This window comes from Lithobates pipiens, unplaced genomic scaffold, assembly GCF_037356315.1.
Source record: "Lithobates pipiens isolate NorthernLeopardFrog02 unplaced genomic scaffold, aLitPip1_a1.2 Scaffold_3, whole genome shotgun sequence".
Lineage (NCBI taxonomy): Eukaryota > Metazoa > Chordata > Amphibia > Anura > Ranidae > Lithobates > Lithobates pipiens.
The window spans coordinates 214,869,761-214,893,209 of NW_027507790.1; the positions used below are offsets into that span (position 1 = coordinate 214,869,761).

Genomic DNA, 23,449 nt, shown 5'->3' on the forward strand with positions numbered 1-23,449 from the left:
TTTTCAGCTCTTTCCACAGATTCTCGATTGGATTCAGGTCTGGACTTTGACTTGGCCATTCTAACACCTGGATACGTTTATTTGTGAACCATTCCTTTGTAGATTTTGCTGTATGTTTGGGATCATTGTCTTGTTGGAAGATAAATCTCCGTCCCAGTTTCAGGTCTTTTGCAGACTCCAACAGGTTTTCATCCAGAATGGTCCTGTATTTGGCTGCATCCATCTTCCCCTCAATTTTAACCATCTTCCCTGTCCCTGCTGAAGAAAAGCAGGCCCAAACCATGATGCTGCCACCACCATGTTTGACAGTGGGGATGGTGTGTTGAGGGTGATGAGCTGTGTTGCTTTTACGCCAAACATATCGTTTTGCATTGTGGGCAAAAAGTTTGATTTTGGTTTCATCTGACCAGAGCACCTTCTTCCACATGTTTGGTGTGTCTTCCAGGTGGCTTGTGGCAAACTTTAGATGAGACTTTTTATGGATATCTTTGAGAAATGGCTTTCTTCTTGCCACTCTTCCATAAATGCCAGATTTGTGCAGTGTACGGCTGATTGTTGTCCTATGGACAGACTCTCCCACCTCAGCTGTAGTTCTCTGCAGTTCATCCAGAGTGATCATGGGCCTCTTGGCTGCATCTCTGATTAGTCTTCTCCTTGTCTGAGCTGAAAGTTTAGAGGGATGGCCAGGTCTTGGTAGATTTGCAGTGGTCTGATACTCCTTCCATTTCAAAATGATCGCTTGCACAGTGCTCCTTGGGATGTTTAAAGCTTGGGAAATCTTTTTGTATCCAAATCCAGCTTTAAACTTCTCCACAACAGTATTACGGACCTGCCTGGCGTGTTCCTTGGTCTTCATGATGCTCTCTGCGCTTTCAACAGAACCCTGAGACTATCACAGAGCAGGTGCATTTATACAGAGACTTGATTACACACAGGTGGATTCTATTTATCACCATCAGTCATTTAGGACAACATTGGATCATTCAGCGATCCTTGCTGAACTTCTGGAGTGAGTTTGCTGCACTGAAAGTAAAGGGGCCGAATAATTTTGCACGCACCACTTTTCAGTTTTTTATTTGCTAAAAAAGTTTAAAATATCCAATAGATTTCATTCCACTTCACAATTGTGTCCCACTTGTTGGTGATTCTTCACAAAAAATTAAAATTTTATATCTTTGTTTGAAGCCTGAAATGTGGCAAAAGGTTGAAAAGTTTAAGAGGGCCGAATACTTTTGTAAACAGCATTTCCCCATTCTGCCTAGCAACTAGTGACGCTGAGCTCTGCTCCATGTGATTGGAGCAGAGATCAGTGTTCACTAAATGAAAGCCCAGCCCCCCACAGTTAGTAACACACCCCTAGGAACACTTAACCCCTACACTGCCACCCACTTGTTAACCCCTTCACTGCCAGTGTCATTTACACAGGAATCACTGCATTTATATAGCAGTGATTGCTGTATAAATGACAATGGTCCTAAAAATGTCCGATGTGCCCGCCATAATGTCGCAGTCACAATAAAAATCGCTGATTGCCGCCAATACTAGTAAAAAAAAAAAAATATTAATAAAAATGCCATAAAACTATCCCCTATTTTGTAAACGCTATAACTTTTGCGTAAACCAATCAATAATCGCTTATTGCGATTTTTTTTTTACCAAAAATATGTAGAAGAATACGTATCGGCCTAAACTGAGGGTAATTTTTTTTTTTAAATATATTTTTGGGGGATATTTATTATAACAAAAAGTAAAAAATAATGCGTTTTTTTTCTAAATTGTCACTCTATTTTTGTTTATAGCGCAAAAAATAAAAACCGCAGGGGTGATCAAATATCACCAAAAGAAAGCTCTATTTGTGGGAAAAAAATGACGTCAATTTTGTTTGGGAGCCACATTGCACGACCGCGCAATTGTCAGTTAAAGCGACGCAGTGCCGAATCGCAAAAAGTGGTCTGGTCTTTGACCAGCAAAATGGTCCAGGGCTGAAGTGGTTAAAGTAACAACTTTGTGCAAAAAAAAAAATAAAAAATGTAATTTGATTTATTGCATTTTTCAAAAAGTTGTGGCAAAATATGTCAACTTTAAAAAACCTCACAGGGCCTCTTACAAAAAAATGTTGGAGTATCTACTTTCCAAAAAAGGGTCACTTTGGGGGTGTTTTTTTATTGTCCTAGCATTTAAGACCTTGTGAGGGTCAGAACTTTAAGGTTGATACATTTTAAATATTCTGTATACAGTATACCATAGTTTTTAGACTAAACGTTGACCTGGTCTAAGTCCTTACCTGAAATCAGCCTGGCTATGATGAACCGGCTGTTACAGTAAAACCGTACAGAGAGAAATATACTATATATCTCGCCATTCCCGACCTCCTTTTGAAAATACTAGCTACTCGATCCTCATACTGATCCAGTGGCTTCCGGACTATTTGAGTTGAAAATAGAAAATAGAGTGCTAAGCACATGTGAATGAGTTTTTAATTTTATTTAATAATTTATTTTTTTACTTTTTTTTTGATTTTTATTTATGTTTTACATTTTTAACTGCCTTTTATGGGGGCTTTGGTGAAATGTCAGGGTTTTAAACAGACCCCAATGTCTTACATTTAAGACTAAGAAAGGGACAGAGGACAGGATGGGGGAGCAGATGTTTGAACAGTGCAGCCGGAAGGAGAGGAGTAGAAGCCGGCAGCGATGCATGGGAAGGAACAAGAGGCAGCACAGCTGGTCCTCCTGCTCGGCAGGTGCCTGGGCCTCCCCTTTTGAACTAATAGGACATGGGCCGGGCCCAGTCCAGTATAGGAGGGCTAGGAGGGCTAGCTGGCTGCCTTATCATCGTCTCTGGTGCACATGGTGATTAGGGTGTGCCCAGGCACACCTGGAACACGCCCTGCGCATGCCTATGGTAATAGTGACATCACTAAATATGGCTCCAAATCTGGTGAGATTAGCAGTCAGAGGCAGTAGTACCATAGATGGTGTCAATCTGCAGATATACAGCTATGATGCTGGATACACTAGGCAGTGGAAGTGCACTACTATTTCTCAGAATGAAATTGAGACAAAAGTATATATTTTTTTTAGGATAATGTTTAAGCACAATTAACATTCTTAGATGCTTCCTATAAAATTGCAAATCTTCGTTTTTTTAATTCAGAACCACTTTGAATGTTTTGTTATCTCTTGCAATTTCCCAAGAAGATTTTTTTATTATCAGATTTGACTGCACTAAACGTAAAGTTTTTTTTTGTTTCAATGGTTTTTATTTCAGGTTTTCAAGTTTTCCATAGTAACACAAGAATATTACATATTTCAACAGTTTCTTAATTATAGGCCTAACATCATACTTTAACTCTTAATATAAACCTTTAAAGATATGGAGCCAATTTAATATCCATCTATGGTATTGACATTATCACTATGACATTTATGTCTCTTCGGTTAGGTTTACGTCTTATCTTAATATATCTTGCTTACATTTCTGTGGAATGACCCTCACTTTTCTATCAGCTCCAATTTAGGTACCACTAAAGGTACCCTAACACTTAAAGGGGTTCTGCACTCATAATACAACATTTGCCCATTCTGTTGCCTCTAGTTAATATATCTCATAATGCCACCTGTTTTTTTTTTTTGATTCACCTACCTTTTGTAATCTTCAGTAGTTTATTTTAAACCCCTGCGGCGATGGGCGGTCTCTTGCGGGGATCAGCGTCATTTCCTGTTGAAGCCCGCACTGTCTCCTGGGATCTCGTTCGTGTAATCCCAGGAGACATTGCGGCTAATGCACCCGACATCTCGCGAGATTTCGGGTGCTACAGCCGACATCTCGCGTGATTTTGGTAATTACAGCCGAGATCTCGCGAGATCTCGGCTGTAATTACCGAAATCACGCGAGATGTCGGCTGTAGCACCCGAAATCTCGCGAGATGTCGGCTGTAGCACCCGAAATCTCGCGAGATGTCGGGTGCATTAGCCGCAATGTCTCCTGGGATTACACGAACGAGATCCCAGGAGACAGTGCGGGCTTCAACAGGAAATGACGCTGATCCCCGCAAGAGACCGCCCATCGCCGCAGGGGTTTAAAATAAACTACTGAAGATTACAAAAGGTAGGTGAATCAAAAAAAAAAAACAGGTGGCATTATGAGATATATTAACTAGAGGCAACAGAATGGGCAAATGTTGTATTATGAGTGCAGAACCCCTTTAAGGACACACTAGAAAGGAAAGAAAAGAATCGAGAGTTGAAGTTTTGAATCAGATAGAGAAAAGAAGAAGACAACTCTTGTGCCCCGACCACTGCCCCCTGCCCCCCCCCCCTCGGACCACCTATATCAATACCGCCCTAGAGCCATCTGCCAGTTACTGAATCCAGAGATTCCATTTTGATTTGTGGCATTCTATCATTCAGTGACGCTGTCATTCTTTCATTCATAATGTTGTTTTTTTTTGTTTTTTTTTGGAGGGTTATAACCCCTATCAGTTTTTTGTTTTTTGGTTTTTTTTTTGCCATCTGTGTCCCATTGGAGAAATTTACCTTCTCTTCCTATCCCTTGACCAAAACATGAAGTGAGAGGAAATTCCTTCAAATTATGGAAATCCCCCGGGGTGAATATTTCCCCTCTTTTACTTTTTTAGTGGACAACCCAAAATGTGGGTTTTCCTTTTACCTTCACTTTCAGTAATTGGGTTAAGCAGAACACATAGAGAGGGGGAATCTCCCTAAAGGGGGCACAGCCAGCTGTAAAAACTGGAAGTGCTTCCATTCCCTCTCCACTCTAAAACTAATTCTAAAACTAGAAAAAAAATTTTTTGCCTTTAGACCCCTTTTACACTGGGGCCGTGGCTGTGTTCGCTCATGTTAGCAGCGTTTTACCACTGTTTAAGCAGTGCTTTTGCCCCAAAGAAGGGGTTAAAAATTCCCATGCTGCATCGCTTCCGAAATGCTTTTCAGGCGTTTCGGAAGCACTGCCCATTCATTGCCAAGGGCAGTGGTGTTTTGGGAGTGCTGTAAAGGGCGCTCCCAACCCGCCCAAAAGATGTTGCTTGCAGGACTTTTCCGAATGTTCCGCAAGCGCACAGGTCTGGTGTGAAAGCACCCATTGCAGAGAATGGGAGGCAGTTTTCAGGCGCTATTTCTAGCACTAAGATGCCTGAAAACTGCCTCGGTGTGAAAGCGATCTTATTTATACACCACTTTAAACCTGAAAATGCATTTTACACTATGTAATGGGTCCTCAAGCTCCTGTATTACTATGTAATAATATATACTGATGTGTACACAAAACCTTTGTTTTTCCTAGCATTTCCTTAAATATCCACTACCATGGCAATGCCTAGGTCTCAGTAGTGCTGTTTAAAAAATACAAAGGAAAGATCTTCATTTAATCCTTGTTGTTGCCTCTAAACATAAAGTGGCTTCAATTATTTTGAAAAGACTCCTCTTATTGTCTAAGGCAAACTCACTCATTACATTTGATGATTGTTACCACATCAATACAACCTGTCTTCTTTTGGAGACATTCCCCCAATGTCTGAATCACAGACAAGCTTCTGATCAGTGATGAAGGACCATAATGAAACAGACAGGATTCAGAGCATCTCCGTTTTATTTCACTGTGCTTTTAATATTACCTTGTTCAGGCTGCAGCACTTCGAAGTACAACAAAGCCACCTGTAGTCTTTGTGTGGATCATCTATTCACTTAGACCCCGTTCACACTGGGGTGAGGGCTTTCACACCGGAGCAGTGCACTGGCAGGATGCTAAAAAAGTCCTGCTAGCAGCATCTTTGGAGGGGTGAAATCAATGGGGCAGAACGGATATACCGCCAGCATAGCGCCATTGGAGCAGTGCTTTGCAGTGGTTTTAACCCTTTCAAAGCTGGTTTTTAACTTTTCTTGGCCTCTAGCAGGGGTAAAAGTGCCCCGCTAGCCGCCCGAATAGCACCACGAAATTGACTGTAAAGCGTAGCTCTGTAGCTATAGGTAATGTGGAGCAATTCATTCTTCACAGCAGCTTAACTCGCTCTGCTCCTCCCTCCTAGAATTTCTGCTCTGTCTTTACAGATTGGAAGGCTGCCAAGCCACTGCAGGGAGAATGAATTGTTCCAAAATGTCTGCAGCGACAGAAGTCACTGAGGGCTTATTGTAAAGCCCCATGCACATGGACAATTTGTTCTCCATTGCCCATCCAGTGAGCAGCAGGAAGTGCATACAGAATGTGGCTATGTTCTCCCTGTGACTGTGTGGGTTCACTCTGGGTACTCCAGTTTGCTCCCACGCTCAGACATGTTGGTAGGTTAATTGGCTTCTGTGTAAATTGGCCCTAGTATGTATATGGTTGAATATGAGTTAGAGAGCATAGATTGTAAGCTCCTTGAGGGTAGGGGCTAATGTGAATGTACAATATACAGTATATGTAATGTGATGCATAAACTGACGGTGCTATAAAAGTACCTGTAAAAAAGAAATACTCTGCTGAACACTGATTCTTTAGTGCATTAGCATAAATGTGCGCATGTATGTATGATGTAGTCATGCCATGATTCTAGGATCAAGGATATGTTCAGCCTCAAACTATCCATGTGCATGAGACCATAATCTAATTTTCTGCTTAATAATAAAAATAAGTAAATGCTTGAATGTCCATAACTTGGCCAGAGGTTCACTTTAAAGTTCAAATGTACCCAAGTTCTGACAAGGCTAATTTTGTAAAGCAGGGACATAAAATCATTTTGTTCTAGAGGCTAGTTATGTAAATGACTCTCTCAAATTTTGCAGGAATATTATAATGAAGAGGCAAGGTTATAATACAGCCAAAGCAGACTGCACACCTGCTTATGGGGCCTGGTTACATAATGCTATATTGAGGCTGCATAAAAGATTATTGTTCATGTGTATATTGTGCATAGGATGCACTCGATGTTCGCTTGTTCGTAGAGCAAACTAACATATGGGGTGCTTGCGAGAAGTTCGCCCGTCGCAGAGCGCCCCATAATACACTGCGAGATTGCAGTGCATTGACAGCTGCTGATTGGCCAATGCATGCACCTAACCTGCATGCCTTGGCCAATCACAGCGCAATGTCCCGTGAGAGCCATGATTGGCCAATCTTGGCTCTGGAGCCGAGTTCACAGCCCACACTATATAAGGCTGCTGCTTACACGGTGGCCGTATATCGTGAATGAATAAATATTAGGCAGGTAGTATAGTGTGCAGTCAGTTAGTGTAGTATATGTTATACAATTCAGAGTATATAGTGCAGTCAGTGTAGTATATATAATACATTGTAGTGTATATAGTGCAGTCAGTGTAGTATATATAATACAGTTCAGAGTATATATATCAGAGCATGTGATCTGGCAGGCCAGAAAAGGAAAGAGATGAGTGAGCGACCCCCTTCCTGAACTATACCTCATATGTCAATATGGGGAGGGTGCTTTGGTGTGTCCAGATTCTGATAAGACCCCTGCCCGCAGACCCTGACAACCAGGGTTGTCGGAAAGATGGGGACAAGGTGCTTTGGGGTGGGAGGGCGGAGAGCTCCCCCCTGCCCCAAAGCACCCACCCTCCCCAGTTGAGGGCATGTGGCCTGGTATGGTTCAGGAGGGGAGGGGGCCGCTCGCTTGTCCCACCCCCCTATGCTGACCTCCAGGCTGCATGGTTGGATAAGGGTCTGGTATGGATTTAGGGGGGACCCTACACCAATTTATTATTTTAATTTTGCTGTGGAGTTCCCCTTGTATTCCATACCAGACCGGAAGGGCTTAGTATGGACTGGGAGGGACCCTGTGCCATTTTTTTTAGTTGATTTTTCATCTATATTGCCTCGAGCAAGTTTAAATTACATTTTTTTTCCTTTAGAAAAGTTATTATTGCTGCGGCACTGTTCTACACATCGCAAAGATGTGCCACTTTGCAGGCAAACTAAAGGCACTAGGGGGGGGATGTTCGGCCAATTCCTAATTGTGTGTGCTATTTTACGGTTTCCTGATTGATATATATATATATATATATATATCAATCAATGTATATGGTATATCTATAGATAGATATATATCTATCTATCAATTTACAGAGAGAGAAGGTTTATACTGTGTATATATAGGCTTTTCTTGATATTAATTAGATGACTGAGTCCTTCTGTACTCTAGAAACCCAATATAGCATAGGGTTAGTATTCCACATGGGAATTTTTTTTATTTATTTTTTCATAAACCAGAAGCATTTATTAATACACTGTAGGAGACCACAAAAGCATACATGTTTCAGGCATACAGGCCAAAAATTCAAGTCTACTTCCTTCACCCTCTGCTTCCTAAAAGGTTGTATTTCATTTTCTGCTAAATATATTTTCACTTATAAAAAAGCATCTCTGACTGAGCTAAAAATAACAAAATTGAGCTGTTGCATTATTAAATACTGTATTTAGCTTCGCTTAATGAGCAATAACTTGCTTGGGGTGACATTCAAATAACAGGCTTCCCTCATGAATATTGCCTGCAAAGTGAAAGGAAGGTTTTCATCATCTTTTCATATCCTTTTCTCTATTTACGGTGTTCTCTGGGCTACCATCCGGAACAAGGTGACCTTCAAGAGTTCAGGAATTGCGGGCATTCTCTTAGCTTAGCCCATCTTTTTTTTTTTTATTATTGATGTCACTTAACCCTATCAATTTCATTTTTGGCTACAGATTGGTAAATTGAATAAATTGTCATCATTTGTCCCTGGAGAACAGCAAAGTGATCCGTGCACATTCATTTCTAAGTCTATGTGATACCAGGGGTGCAACCCCAGATACCTCTAGATATCTATGACATCACTAGTCTAAGCAATATAAATTATAGTAATACAAGTTTACCTATAAAGACACGTTTCCCTTACAGACTTTGGGACTACTTACAAGTGTTGTGTTTAACCAATGTTAATGTGCTTTTGGATTAAGGCAGTCCTTTCATTTGAATGGGCTGCCTAATGCACAAAGTATGCAATTATTTAAATCACCTGTGCCGTGGTGCACTGAAACAGTTACTGTAATGCATCAGGTTGAACCTGGCCTTTGCGTTAAAAAAATTAAATTATTTTATATATATATATATATATATATATATATATATATATATATATATATATATATTAGAGGTGGGCCACCACAAATGCAAATATTGGCCTGAGTGCAGGCCATGAAAAACCAGGAGAAATTTTCAAATTTAGTTTTAATAAATGCCAAAGTTTCAGTGGGGCACAGAAAATCTGAATTGTGGAAATCAGATTAGGGTGGCTTTCAACATCAACTTTTGTAAAAGTTTAAAGCTACAGTTGTTTGGGCTCAAATTTCAGTAGCTTCAGCAAGAATCTGACAAAATTCAAGCAGTGGGTGGCCCTAAAAGCACCATCTGGCTCAACAAAAATCAACTGAGAAAGATGGAAATTTTTCGTCTGTATAACAGTTTTTCCCTTCTACGGTAAAGAGCCTGCCGCTTAGCACATTTTCTACTTTAAAGAGGGACTAAAAGTAACAATACTTACCTTCCAAACCTCCGACGCCCACAAAGTCCCTCATCGACATCATCATTTCCTCCCTGACTTCTTCTGTCTTCTGGTCTTCAGCCACCTTGATTGGCTCTAGAAAAATGATCTCACAACAACACATGGACAGGACTTCAGTCATCTTAGGACACAAGCAGTGTGCCAGAATGTAAATTGAGCTTTGCATGTGCAGTTCAGTATACATGCTAAAGAAAATTGCAAATGATGTCTTCTGCAATAAAGACCCTGTCTGTTTGCATTTTTTTATTTTTTTTAACTTTATCTCAACATTGAACCTTGATGAGAACAGGAAAAGGAAAGTAAAAGTGAAGACTAGTTTTTTTTAAATTACACTCAAGTGGCTGAATTAGGGAACCCCATCCTTGGGTTAAAGCTAAACTCTGGGGTTGTGTGTTCTTTTGAGTGGCAGGCATCAATAGAGGTAGTTTCAATGTACATAGCAAATGGAATATATGTCTTTTGTTTTTACCTGAAGTTCAGCTTTAAAGCTTTGTGAATCGACTTTGCTGTGTCTTACTGACTAGCAGCATGTGCACACAAACTGTCAAGCAAATATGGTATAGCAGAAATTCTAAGACCCTGGTCAATCAGTTGTGAAGAGGGTTTTTTTTTACTAAGGGTCCTTTCACACAGGGTGGACTCCGCCAGCGATCCGCTTGCTCAGCAGGGAATCTACCCGCTGATCCCCAGTGAGCATGCAGATAAAAGGTCCATGCCTGCTCCGCTTATACAGAACGGACACAAACACAGCCTGCTCTCCTCTATGGGCATTCGAATGTAAACGGTCCAGCTGTCCATTTACACCCGAGTCCCTCCTACATGATCCAACCAAGTAGAGGGAACAAACCCAACCCCCCTTTCCATTTGTTTTTGGCAAAAAGGATTGGAGGTGGGCGAGTGTAAACAGACACATGCCTGTTTAGACCCGCAACTCCATAGAGGATAATGGAGGCTCCGATCGGAATATTTGTGTGAAAGGGTCCTAAATATAGAGAATATGACCTGGATCATTGAATTTTAATTTGATTAACAGAGGTGAAAGTGTGTCTGTGAAGGTTCTTATTTATGCAGGTCATGGTGGAGCTAGCCATTACATTCAACTAGGTTTTTCCTGTATTGTTAAAAACATTTCAGCACTCATCAAAATGGAGTGTCAGGAACATACCACAGCATTTATAACCACATGAAAAACTCTGTCACTTTAATTCAATCACCATGGTGTCATGAAATGTGATCATGCAGATGTTGACTGGCCAATGACAAAAGTTGTGAAAGTTTGGTAAACCTACCCTATGGTGTTATGAGGTCTGGAACAGGTGTTTGTTGTCTGTGTCATATGGCTCAAAGCGTGACTTGTTAAATTGCCGTAATAAAATGTAAAAAAGTTTAACATTTCAGAAATTATATTTGAGCTGCCATCCTACCAATTAGATGTTATTAATTTTGGTCTGTATAGGATTGTATGTTGGCAAAAACTGAAGATGCTCTTTTTGTTTATAATGTTCATTTTACCCTTTCATGGTGTTTTTTAAATTGTTGTTGTTTTTTTTTTTTATTTCTAGGAGATAGTGAATTTTAACTGTCGGAAACTGGTGGCCACAATGCCTCTGTTTGCTAATGCGGACCCGAATTTCGTCACTGCCATGCTGAGCAAACTAAAGTTTGAGGTTTTTCAGCCTGGAGATTACATCATCCGTGAAGGGGCTGTTGGGAAGAAAATGTATTTTATTCAACATGGTGTAGCAGGTGTCATTACCAGATCCAGTCGAGAAATGAAACTGACAGATGGCTCTTATTTTGGAGGTCAGTATAATACATTTGGTAGAAAAATTCTTTCTAACAAGTTAGGTAATAAGGTAAGACTAGACTGAAAATAATAATGTACAGTCTTTGAAAGAGATTCCTACGGCTTTACTTTACATGGCAATTTATACCTGTCATTGAATTTTCTTGTATTGGTTTATTTAAAAAAAACTGTTTAAAGTAAATTTTTGAAAGAGAAGTATGGGGTTGTTTTTTTTTTTTTTTTTTAGAATTACGCTTACCTAGGCGGATGCAGCATCGGTCCAGTGCTGCAACTGCCCCCTGCCGGCTCTAAGAGTGAGAATTGAGCAATCAAACACCACTGGCTGGGCCAGTTCAGGTCCAGGCATGTGAGCAGATCCTGACCATATGGTCACACTCTTTCCCAAGCCTGGATCCGGCTCTATGTAGTCGGCCTACGGTGGGCTTCAGCCCGCTGTCTGCTGGAAATAGGTTACAGGAGTACAGAACGAACTGAGCTTTGACTGTACTTTTCCTTTAAGCCAGTTTTTGGGGTTTTGTATAGAATAGGAAATAGTTTTTTTGGGTTTTGTATAGAATAGGAAATAGTTAAAAAAAAGCTGTCATTTTGAATTTTTTGTTTTACTGAATCCCATTGGGGGAGATCTCCCCTCACTTCCTGACCCAGGCACAAAACAGGAAGTGAGGGGAAATCTCTGCTCATACAGTTTTTACTGTAACGGCTACATGAAGATTTTAAACTCTGTGAGAGATATCTGTAAAGTTTTGGATTTCCAGTCGCTTTTTGTCCAAGTGAGAGTGGTCACCAGTACAAATAGAGATAACGGGTGAGGGTAAGATCTTCAATGGATATGCAAAATAGGAATTCAATTCTTCCCCATGGGTTAAGTACACAGTAGCCTGAGCTCTTTGTAAGTGGGTTGGAAGCTGTTAGGTATCCAGTGGTGTAGGGCAGCACTGGACTGTGAAGAGAATAAGTAATGCTTTTTCAAACATAGGGGAAGTGGAGATGCTTTTAACATTATAATAACTGGAGCTCACAATATTTTATACCTGAAAAAAGGTTCATTAAATATTTCAGAAATATTGAGCTACAAAATAATGTAAGGAATTATAGTCTTAATCAGCTGGGAACAGTTTGGGGCCTCAATGTATCCTCTAAACTGGCTGAGGGCTGCCAAGGAGGAGTGAAAGAAATAGTTAGGGCTCCCTGTCTGCCATAGGGTGACCTCAAGAAAAATGCTGCCCTACCTCAAAACAGCTGCTAGTTAAAAAAGGATCACAAATTTATTAAATGGATTAATTTACAAGTGTGTAATCCTTTTCTTGCCATATGACGATGGGTGATAGCTAAAGTTGCCACACTAGTTCTGCTCTGACTAATATTTTTGTAATCATTTGTAGGCAACATTGGAAAGACCTTAATGCACATTTCCCTACTCTTGGAAAAGCTATTTATTTGTTCACAGGGAATACCTAGTGCAGTACTGGAAAAAAATATACTATATGGCCACAGTATGCGGACTCCCCTCCAAAATATTGAGTTCAGGTGTTTCCAGTGAAGGGTACTATTAATGCTACAGCATACAAAGTCATCCTAGTCCATTGTGCTCTTCTAGCCCAGTGCCAATAATTTAGGGAAGGCTCTTGTGCACAAAGCATTGTCATTCATAAAGATATGGCTTGATGCGTTTTGTGCAGAGGGACTTAAGTGATCCGCATAGAGCCTAGACCTCAACCCCACTGAAAACCTTTGGGATGAATAGAAAAAGCAGTTTGCGAACCAGGTCTTCACACCCAACATCAATATCTGACCTCAAATACTGTTTTCCACACTAAACACTCCAAAATCTTGTAGAAAGCATTCAAAGAAGGCTGTTATAATCGCAAGGGGGGGGGGGGGGGGTGTTGGTTTGTGTTGCCCCTTGGTTTTGGATAGGGAGGTGACCCATATGCCCAACACAAAGAGGACACAGATTCCCTCTGCCAGTTTCCCGAAGGCAAGGATAGCACAAGAAAATTGTACCCATGAACCTCTGTGCACAGAGTGTTGCGCAAAAAGGCAGTTTACTGCTTGCATCATGTAAGCATCCCTTGTGGGCTGATATAAAGTGCACATCTGTGATCTTTTTGTTATGAGGAAACCAGTCCGTATGTCTGCTGTGATTCACGGACATCTTTCTAGGTGAGGGGTCCATGAAGAAGTAAAGAAAACAAAAAAAGTTCCCCATATGATAATTATCCCAGCTGCAGTTTGCTTTTCATTGTGTATTTGTAGTATTAGCTACTACATGGTGCAATATCAGTTTGATATTATTATTATTTTAATAGGGGTTTGTTTATTGTAAATACATGCCTTTATAAGTTATAATATGCAATGTACTTTTATTATTTATTTTTGTTCCAGAAATATGCCTTTTGACAAAGGGTCGTCGAACAGCTAGCGTACGGGCTGAGACATATTGCCGCCTCTACTCCCTTTCCGTGGAGAATTTTAATGAAGTTCTAGAAGAATATCCAATGATGAGAAGAGCCTTTGAAACTGTTGCCATCGACAGACTAGACAGGATAGGTATTATTGCTTAATTTTGTGTCTATTCATGAGCAAAAGTTTGCAATTTTGTTAATAGACATTGCAGTATATACAGTTTTTCACCATCTTAATACTTCTTTTGCATGAGCAGGCTGGGCAGCCTTGTCCAGAATTCTCATTTGAGCTAGAAATAATGTATACAATATAAACAGAAGGGATACAACAGCACCTTTTAGTACAAGGTCCAGTTATGGTACTGCAACAGCTATTTTATGTCAGACAAGTTTACTGGTAGAACCCTTTAGTTATTATTCTAATCCTTATTTGTAGAGGCAGAGACTTGCTGATCAATATCAGTTTCTTAAAACGGCATTCCACCCCCCAAGCCCCCCCTCCAAAATTCAAAAATCAGCAGCTACAAATACTGTAGCTGCTGACTTTTAATATTAGGGCACTTACCTGTCCGGGCATCCAGTGTCCTCACCCGAGCCATTTCTTGATTCGGCTCTTGGGCGCTGGTGCCACCATTTCGGGCTAAGGGAAACCGGCAGTGAAGTCCTGCGCCTTCACAGGCAGTTTCCTACTGTGCATGCACAAATCCCGCTGGGGGGGGAGGAGGGGGGCCGAACTATCTGGCTCACTTCGTTGCAGTGAAGTGAGGTGTAAATGGGAGCAGATACCTGTCAAAACCAGGTAGCCCCCCCCCTCCCCAAATAGTGCCAAATGTGGCACAGTGGAGGGAGGAGGAGGCAGAAAACCGAAGCTTCCTTTTTTGGACAGAGCTCCGCTTTTAAGGAAAGACTTGCAAACTGGAGTCCAGTTTAGGATTCTGCCTCCTCATAGAGAAAGCAAAGTTTGAGTTTAGGTATGTTGCTGGCTAACTGCAATTTGTAGCATATTGTCAGCTGCAGCAAACAAAGCATGGTGCCCAAATCCACCATGTGCCTTTATATTAGCAGAATGCAAAGTGTTACTGGTCTGTTAACACCACTTTGACACTGCTCTTTTAATAAATGTGGCTGCTGTTTTGGTTTCAGCTTAGCTGAGAACCATAATCTGTAATAATACATAAAAAATGTACCATCCAGATAAATGGTGGCCTGCAGCTCTCCTTGGCATATGCATGTTTTCTACAGGCATTAACTATATATAATGGACAAATAAAATCTCCAGTTTATTCTTCATTGGAAAATTCCAACCCAGTACTGGTAGAAATGTTCCTTTATTCTGCTGAGGCAGAGCTTATTCGCTGATATATATTCACAAAGTGTATTTTCTAGCGAGCCTCAGCTCAATTTCATATAGAATTTAGCAGGCCTGTAATTTAGCAAAATGCTAATTCACAAAAGACTAAAAACAAAATCAGCTGTAATTTTTTTTTTTTTTTTGCATACAGGCATAGCAGTATAGCAAATCCCCAAGCAAAACAAAACATTTTGTTTATGTTGTGTTTATTTCAGAGGTACAAAAGCCAACACTCCCTCTGTGTTTGCCTTATCCATTGGACTTTACGATACGTTTCTGCTGGTTTTTTTGTGTTTCCTATTAACATGAAACTGAATTTTAAGGGTTTATGTTAGCTTTAGTCTGAGGAGTACATTGCACTTTTCCAGGGGATATTCTAACAAAATTGTCTTTAACCCCTCCCCCCATGTAGCCCAAGCGTTAAAATCTTCATCCCTACTTATGGGTTCTTTACTATGTGACCCTGCCAACGCTGCACAGCCTCTTCAGAAAAAACAGCCCAACCAAGTCTTAGGCCTTGTGCACACATGCATCATAGTGGCCCTAGTCATTCCTACAGATGGATTGTACTCTGCTAAATGACTGGGGATCACCATGTGTATGGGTATTCATAATAAAGAATTGGGGTGCATAATACAGAACCCAGATGGGTTGTTTTGATTGCAAAGACTGCACAGTAGACAACTAGATGAAGATAAGTATTTTAATGCAGGTTGAGCGGGGGGGGGGGGGGGTGTTTATATGTAAATGTCAACAAGTGAATGTTTCCTTTAATAGAGCATTGTGTATGTTTTCAAACTTGAACTTGAAAGTAGACTAGGAAACAAATAATTGCGTTGAAGGTTATTGTCTTTTCAAATTTCAAGATGTTATATTTTGGGATTCTATTTACAAACATGATTATATGATCATCTGTTAAATACTTTAATTTATATTTTATAGCTTAAATATTTGATTTAATATTTGATTTGATACAGTATTTTTTTTTTCTATTTTCTATCTACACAACAGGATATACATATTTTTCTCTTCTCTTGTTTTGAATATGCAAAACACTTTTTGTACATTAATTAGAAATATACATTTTTTAAACAGCGTGTATTTTTCTGCTTTGAAGGTATATTGTACACATCTATGACCCTCAGGTTTTACAACATGTAGCTGTATCAATGTGTTTATAAATACTGTATAACTACATTATTTTCCTACAATTTACAAGTATATTTTACATTTTCTGAATGGTCCCAGATAAGTTAAATGAATCCAAGAGTTAATGACATAATGCCCGACACACTGCAATTTGCCGGCAATTTTAACCACTTTTAACCAGCTGATAAAAATGACCAATGCAAATTTACAAAAAGAAATGTGTATTATGTCATGCTTTTTATGAAAATTGTTGGTTGCTTTAATGTTTTCTGGTTTTTAGGGTTTTTTTTTTTTTCTAATCTAAAGCTAGTAGAAAGTGGTTTTAGTTTCCACTGCCTTGAAATTGCCACAATTATGACCAGCACTTAGATAACACCAAATTAAAGTTTGATACATTGGTTCTCAAAATCTATTGACTGCTAATTATGTTTCACTAAAATAAATACTGCAATATATTTAAAAGACAAAATATAGTAGACCAAATTGTAAATGTCAGGGATAAACGTTGTGTTTCCTGTTGTATTTTTCAAGGCTTTTGCTTTGTTCGAATGACACCTTTTGTGTTTTGTTGACAAATACATTTGCAGCTTAAAAAGTGTATCTATGCCTAAAACTTGTAATTTTTTAATATAATGGGGGGCTATCAAAACCCCTATCTGGTTTTACTGCTATTCAGAGGTCTGGTAGAGAGATTTTCGAACCAGTTTCTGTTTTGAGTACAACCTTTTCAACAGACATGAGGTGAAGGAATCTCTCCAGTGGAACCTCTGATGACCTGACCTAGCCTAAAAGTACCTAAGAAGGTAACACAGTGCTGATATAAAGGTACCTTGTGATTGCATGTCTGAGTTTTAATCTTTAAATTGGCCCCTGTGTTTCTGTGAATTCATGATGGCCTTGTCATCCCTGGAGACTGTGACACCTTTCAGTGCCCTTATCTAAAGCCCTCTGCATGGATCTCATATTTTACACAAAAAAGTACCACTTTTCCTGGTCCTAAAGTTAAATGATCAGATCAGGCTCATGCAGTAACCAGCAATTGTTCTCCTTATACTGCTGCTATTTTGAGGAATGGGCACTGACCCCAAAACATCTCAATAGCAGCAGAAGATATGCTAACAGCCCTACTTGTAGATTCATCCACAGATCATTGAGTTGTGTTTATGCTAAAGCACCAAGGCTGGCCAGAAAAGAGTAGAGGGCTTCTGCAGCATTAGCCCTTGTACACACGGTCGGAGATTGTGACAACCAAATCCGTCAGAGTAATTCCGACTGATTAATTCCGGAAGAGGTCTGGAAGTGATGTTACATACACACGGTCGGACTAAGTTGTCAGAAAATCCGATTGTTCATAACGTGATGACGTTATTTCGTTAGGACGGGACTACGTTCAGGCTAGTAGCCAATAGCTTTGGTCTAGAAATTTGATCTGACCATGCGTGGCACCTTGTCCGTCGGAGTAGGCTACACATGATCGGAGTATGTCCGATCGGAGCATTTTGTCGGAAAATTTTACCAGCAAGTTGGAAAAATTGGTCCGTCAGATATTCCGACGGAAACAGTCCGATGCAGACCACACACTAGAATATCGGACAAAACGGTCCGATAGGAAACATTCAGACGGAATCTCCGACCGTGTGTACAAGGGCTTAGACTCTTGCTTGTACCTAAGTCAGCATCTAGGTAATATCTGGCATACTTTTGCATATTGTTGTCTTTCTGGTCCTAACCTGGCTTAGAATAACATTTGGAAAATAGTCTATTATGGAAAAAATTTGTGACTGATACAATTCAGCTTCTTTCCCTCAGCAACCGATATACGTGTGCCTATTGTGCCTTATAGTATCACTGACCCTGTAAGGATTCTAAACATAATGTTTATAAATAGTGGAGAATAAGCCCTAACTTCTTCTATTTAGCTGGAAAATGCAAAATTCTCTTTTGTCCCCTGTGGCTCTTCCACTTAACACTTTAATGAAAGGGTTTTGGCAGGCACATGAGATCGATTTGCAGACTAACAGATACTTGCAGGTAACACAAGGTGCCTGTATTTGAGCACTGTTGTTATTGTAGGCACTGAGCAAATATAAATGTTAAAAAATCTCCTGACTGGAGCCTCCAGCATATCTGCAATATGTATTTTGCCTCAGTCTATCATTTAGTCTTTGATTTTAGCTCACTCTATCAGCTGTTTCACATTCCACCAGATTCCATTTTTTTGACTTGTGTTTTCCTGTCTTGGTGGCTCTAGTCTGTTTCAAACCCCAAAAGCTGATTGTGGTGAGAAATATTTGTTGCCTCATACCATATTGGTGTGTTTCATTTATCTGGGTGTAAACTTTATCTGACATTTCTCTTTCCATTTGTCTCAGTGACTGGTCTTTACGTTTTTGATGCTCTGCTTGTGTGATACATCAATGCAGCTTTTGGTGCATGATCTCTATGTGCAGTGTATTTGTTCATCTGGATGTGGTCAGTCCTCCAGTATTACCTTCAGTCTTAGACATATTCTTCTGTTTGAAACCATCTGTTTTCTCTGTATTTAAGACAAATTCTTCTGTTTGACAACATCAGTCTTCTCAATATTTATTCTTCGTGTCTTCTCTCATTACTGAGTAACATTTGTTCTGTGTCTCATACTTTGTTTTTGAAAGCATATGTAAAGTCAAAATATATTTTTTATTTTTGGATAGAGTACGAAGTGGTTAAGACCCAATTGTATGTACAGTATCTCACAAAAGTGAGTACGCCCCTCACATGTTTGTAAATATTTTATTATATCTTTTCATGTGACAACACTGATGACATGACACTTTGCTACAATGTAAAGTAGTGAATGTACAGCTTGTATAACAGTAACACACAAAAGTGAGTACACCCCTTAGTGAAAATGTCCAAATTGGGCCCAATTAGCCATCTTTCCTCCTCAGTATCATATGACTCATTAGTGTAACAAGGTCGCAGGTGTGTTACATTTGGTGTTATCTCTCTCTCTCTTATACTGGTCACTGGAAGTTCAACATTGCACCTCCTGGCAAAGAACCCTGAGGATCTGAAAAAAAATAATTGTCGCTGTACATAAAGATAGCCAAGGCTATAATAAGTTGCAGCACGGTGGCCAAGACCATACAGCAGCTTAACAGGACATACAGCAGCTTGACACTCAGAACAGGCCTCTTCATGGTCAACCAAAGAAGATGAGTGCACATGCTCAGAGTCATATCCAGAGGTTGTCTTTGGAAATAGATGTATGAGTGCTGCCAGCATTGCTGCAGAGGTTGAAGGGGTGGGGGGGTCAGCCTGTCAGTGCTCAGTCCATACGCCGCACACTGCACCAAATTGGTCTGCATGACTGCTGTGCCAGAAGGAAGCCTCTTCTAAAAACGATGCAAAAAAAATCCTGCAAACAGTTTGCTGAAGACAAGCAGACTAAGGACATGGATTACTGGATGTCCTGTGGTCTGATGAGACCAAGATAAACCTATTTGGTTCAGATGGTGTCAAGCATGTGTGGTGGCAAGAAGGTGAGGAATACAAAGTGTGTCTTGCATATAGTCAAGCATGGTGGTGGGAGTGCTGCCTGGCACCGGGGAGCTACAGTTAATTGAGGGAACCATGGATGCCTACATGTACTGTGACATACTGAAGCAGAGCATGATCCCCCTCAATTCGGGGACTGGGAAACTGGGCAGTATTTCAACATAATGACCCCAAACACCTCTAAGATGACCACTTCCTTGCTAAAGAAGCTGAGGGTAAAGGTGATGGACTGGCCAAGCATGTCTCCAGACCTAAACCCTATTGAGCATCTGTGGGGCATCTTCAAAGGTGGAAGAGCACAAGGTCTCTAACATCCACCAGCTCTGTGATGTCATCATGGAGGAGTAGAAGAGGACTCAAGTGTCAACCTGTGAAGCTCTGGTGAACTCCATGCCCAAGAGGGTTAAGGCAGTGCTGGAAAATAATGGTGGCCACACAAAATATTGATAATTTGGGCCCAATTTGGACGCTTTCACTTAGGGGTGTACTCACCTTTGTTGCCGGTTTAGACATTAATAGCTATGTGTTGAGTTATTTTGAGGGGACAGCAAATGTACACTGTTATACAAGCTGTACACTCACTACTTTACATTGTAGAAAAGTGTCATTTCTTCAGTGTTGTCACATGAAAAGATAGAATAAAATAATTACAAAATTGTGAGGGGTGCATTCACTTTTGTGAAATACTGTATGTCTTTTTTTTGCCATCTTTGTCCTTTAAATATGATTTCTCTTTATATCCATTCCTAGAGACACAACAGGAACTATATAAAAATAAAAATAAATCTGCCAATGTGAGGAGAAATATTTTTTTTATGGAATATTTACCTTCATCTCCTGTTCCTGTGGCAACTTTAGAATTTCAGATTTTTCATCATTGGTGACTTTGGTCAACAGCACACAAAATAACTTAAAAAAAGTTTACATATACTTTAAGGTTTCCAAAAAGGCTTTTAATCAGCTGTGTCAGAATCATTAGTCTTTCCCCTTTTCACCCATCAGAAATAGATGTATTTTTTTAAGCTCACCATACACATTACAATTGGACTGTATAATCTCAATACAGTCTTTTTAGATTGTATTGAGATTTTTAGATTTATGAAACCAGTAACATACAATATGAGTACCTTCCTAAACCATGCAATTTGTATTCAATTAGTCAAGTCTCCTTAATACATAGCTGTTGGTAGAGCTAAACAAGTTTGTATAGTCCGACTGTAACGTGACAAGCTTTAATTTTATGTCAAGAAACATCTTTAAACCTGTGAACAGTTGCATGACCTTGCTCTCTGCTACTCTAATCCACAATTTTTTATTTTACACAAATTCTGTTCTAAAGCTTGAAACTTGCCTTTTTAAACATATTTCCCTCAACGATTTTCTAAACTTTTTGCATGCGATTGTGTGAAAGTCAACGGCGTATTAGTAGCTGGGCTACTCTGTTCCAACTCAAGATTCCAATATGTCCTTATCTGTCAACATTTTTTTTCATGAAATAGTCATTGTATTACATTGACCTAGGTAGATATGCCTATTACTAACAATCATAGTCATCATTACTAACCTAAATAAGCATTGGGAAACAATGGCCTTCTTGATATTTAGTAATTCAATTATAGGACCAATTCATTTTCACTCGTTGAATGTAGATATTAACTGTTGGTTCTTATCTGATGACCAGTTTAAGAAAATTAATCTGTGGTAGGCAAAAAAGGCAATCTGGATCTTGGAAACTGATTAGTTGTATAATAATTTGAATAAGCTCAACAACTCTAATGTTGTTTCATGGTCCACACTTCAAAATAAACAGAAAATGAGCTGAAAATCTAATGACACCATGGTTTCACACTTCGTTACATTTTAAATAGCATTTTGTGATATTGTTATATATACAATTTGTTTTTTTTTATTAGTTATAGTTTACAGCTAAATGCACTGTATTCGGTTTAGAAATTTTTTTTATTTTGAAAAAAAAAATACTCTATGCCTTTTCACATACTCCAGTTTGTCTATATGTGTTTTTTCAATATTATGTAGACCCAAAAAGCTACCCACGTTTAAATACTAATGCTAGTCAGTTCATCACATTTTGCACATTTTGATTTGCAGCAAACCACAATAAATAATGGATCTGTACTGGTCCATTATTAAGATCTTTTGTGCATAGCAAACAGGAAATGCATTTATGAGGTAGATTTGCTTAAAAGTTGTAAAATAAATAAGTTTTAGAGAACTGGAAATTCTGTCACAAGCAGACCCCTTTTATTTTAATTTATATTGAAACTGAATTGTCTCCCTTTATTTTTTAAAAGCCCTGTGCAAACTGTTGGTGCTTTATAAATGCTGTATAGTATTAATAATAATAATAATAATTCTCTTGGTTTAGTTATCACTAATAACAAGCAATTTCCGGCTAAATTTACATGGCAGGCTATGTGCTGGCTAGATGGTCATGTACATATGTGCAAGTATGACTCCAATAGAGCCATAGAAGAGTTGCCAGTATTCTGATATGTGCAGTAAAAATATACTTGACTGAAATAATTGGAAATAGCTGTTTGCTTTACTTTAAATGTCTTCAGGACATCATCCAGTACCTTCAAGCATATATTATAAAATTCTAAATGATGTCAGGATCCATTGTCAAGGCTTTTGCTAACAACAAACATCTACTTTGTAGAGTGAATATGAGATATCTTCTGAAAAATGACATGCTAAACTGGTACTTGACCTAATGGGCAATTTGCAAATTCTATCTACTGTAAATGCCTAAATGCTTGCGTTATAAAATCAGTGGTGGTTGTTCTTGTTTTTTTCCCCCTATAAAGTGGGATATTCTGAACATATAATGCAAAATATGAGACTTTAGAGGTACCAAAATAATAAAATGATCTGAACAAGATAAACTGTTTAAAGGACATTTATTTCTGTTCACGTTAAATGTTTTACTATCTCAAATCAATCAATTCAAAGATTAGTGCAATTCCATATTTTAGATTTTTACATTTGTATGTAAGACAACAACATAACCTTGAATTATCTCATAACTTCCTATATGGTCGATACAACTGTATCAAGTTGTTAATATCATGTAAGTGAATTATCAATCAATTTTCCAGCTGGTACTTGCGGAAGAATGAGACCACTTCTCAACACATTTCCCAGATATTAAAAAGGAGGTAGTAGATCTACAAAGTCATATTGACACAGCTTACATATGTAAAAATCTTTAATGGTTCAGTCCATAATATGCACTTAAAATTATTCCTTGGGAATTTAGCCAGTCAAGCACACAGTCCAGTTGCACCCAGCATTTGGATGTATGGCTAGTTGTGTAAGATTCCATGGAATCTTGAACTGTGCCAAACCAATGTCCCCATATTTACATTAAATTTTTTTTGATATGCTGTATGAAGACACTATACTACAGATGGCAGCTTGCTTGTTAAAATCTCTCCATGTGTAGCACACAATTGGTTTTCATACTTCGGATCCAAAAATATAGGTTTAGGGTTTGGAGAGCATTATTCCTTGTCCGCCTCAGAGGTTGCATCAAGGTACTGGTGGAGTCGAGAGACAAGATTCGGGGCAAGAAGGGAAGGAAAAGTGGAAGTACCACCTAAGTGCAGAATCGCAATGAATGATT

The 23,449-nt window shown here is 39.3% G+C and overlaps 1 protein-coding gene across 1 annotated transcript in view; it reads left to right on the top strand.

Moving 5' to 3' along the window:
• HCN1 (hyperpolarization activated cyclic nucleotide gated potassium channel 1) overlaps nt 1–23,449 on the top strand; it is a 599,508-nt gene that overhangs the window by 548,439 nt on the left and 27,620 nt on the right. Inside the window, exons 6-7 of the mRNA XM_077462771.1 lie at nt 11,114–11,354; nt 13,744–13,908. Of these exons, the coding sequence (XP_077318897.1) occupies nt 11,114–11,354; nt 13,744–13,908 (406 nt within the window). The remainder of the gene's footprint in view (nt 1–11,113; nt 11,355–13,743; nt 13,909–23,449) is intronic.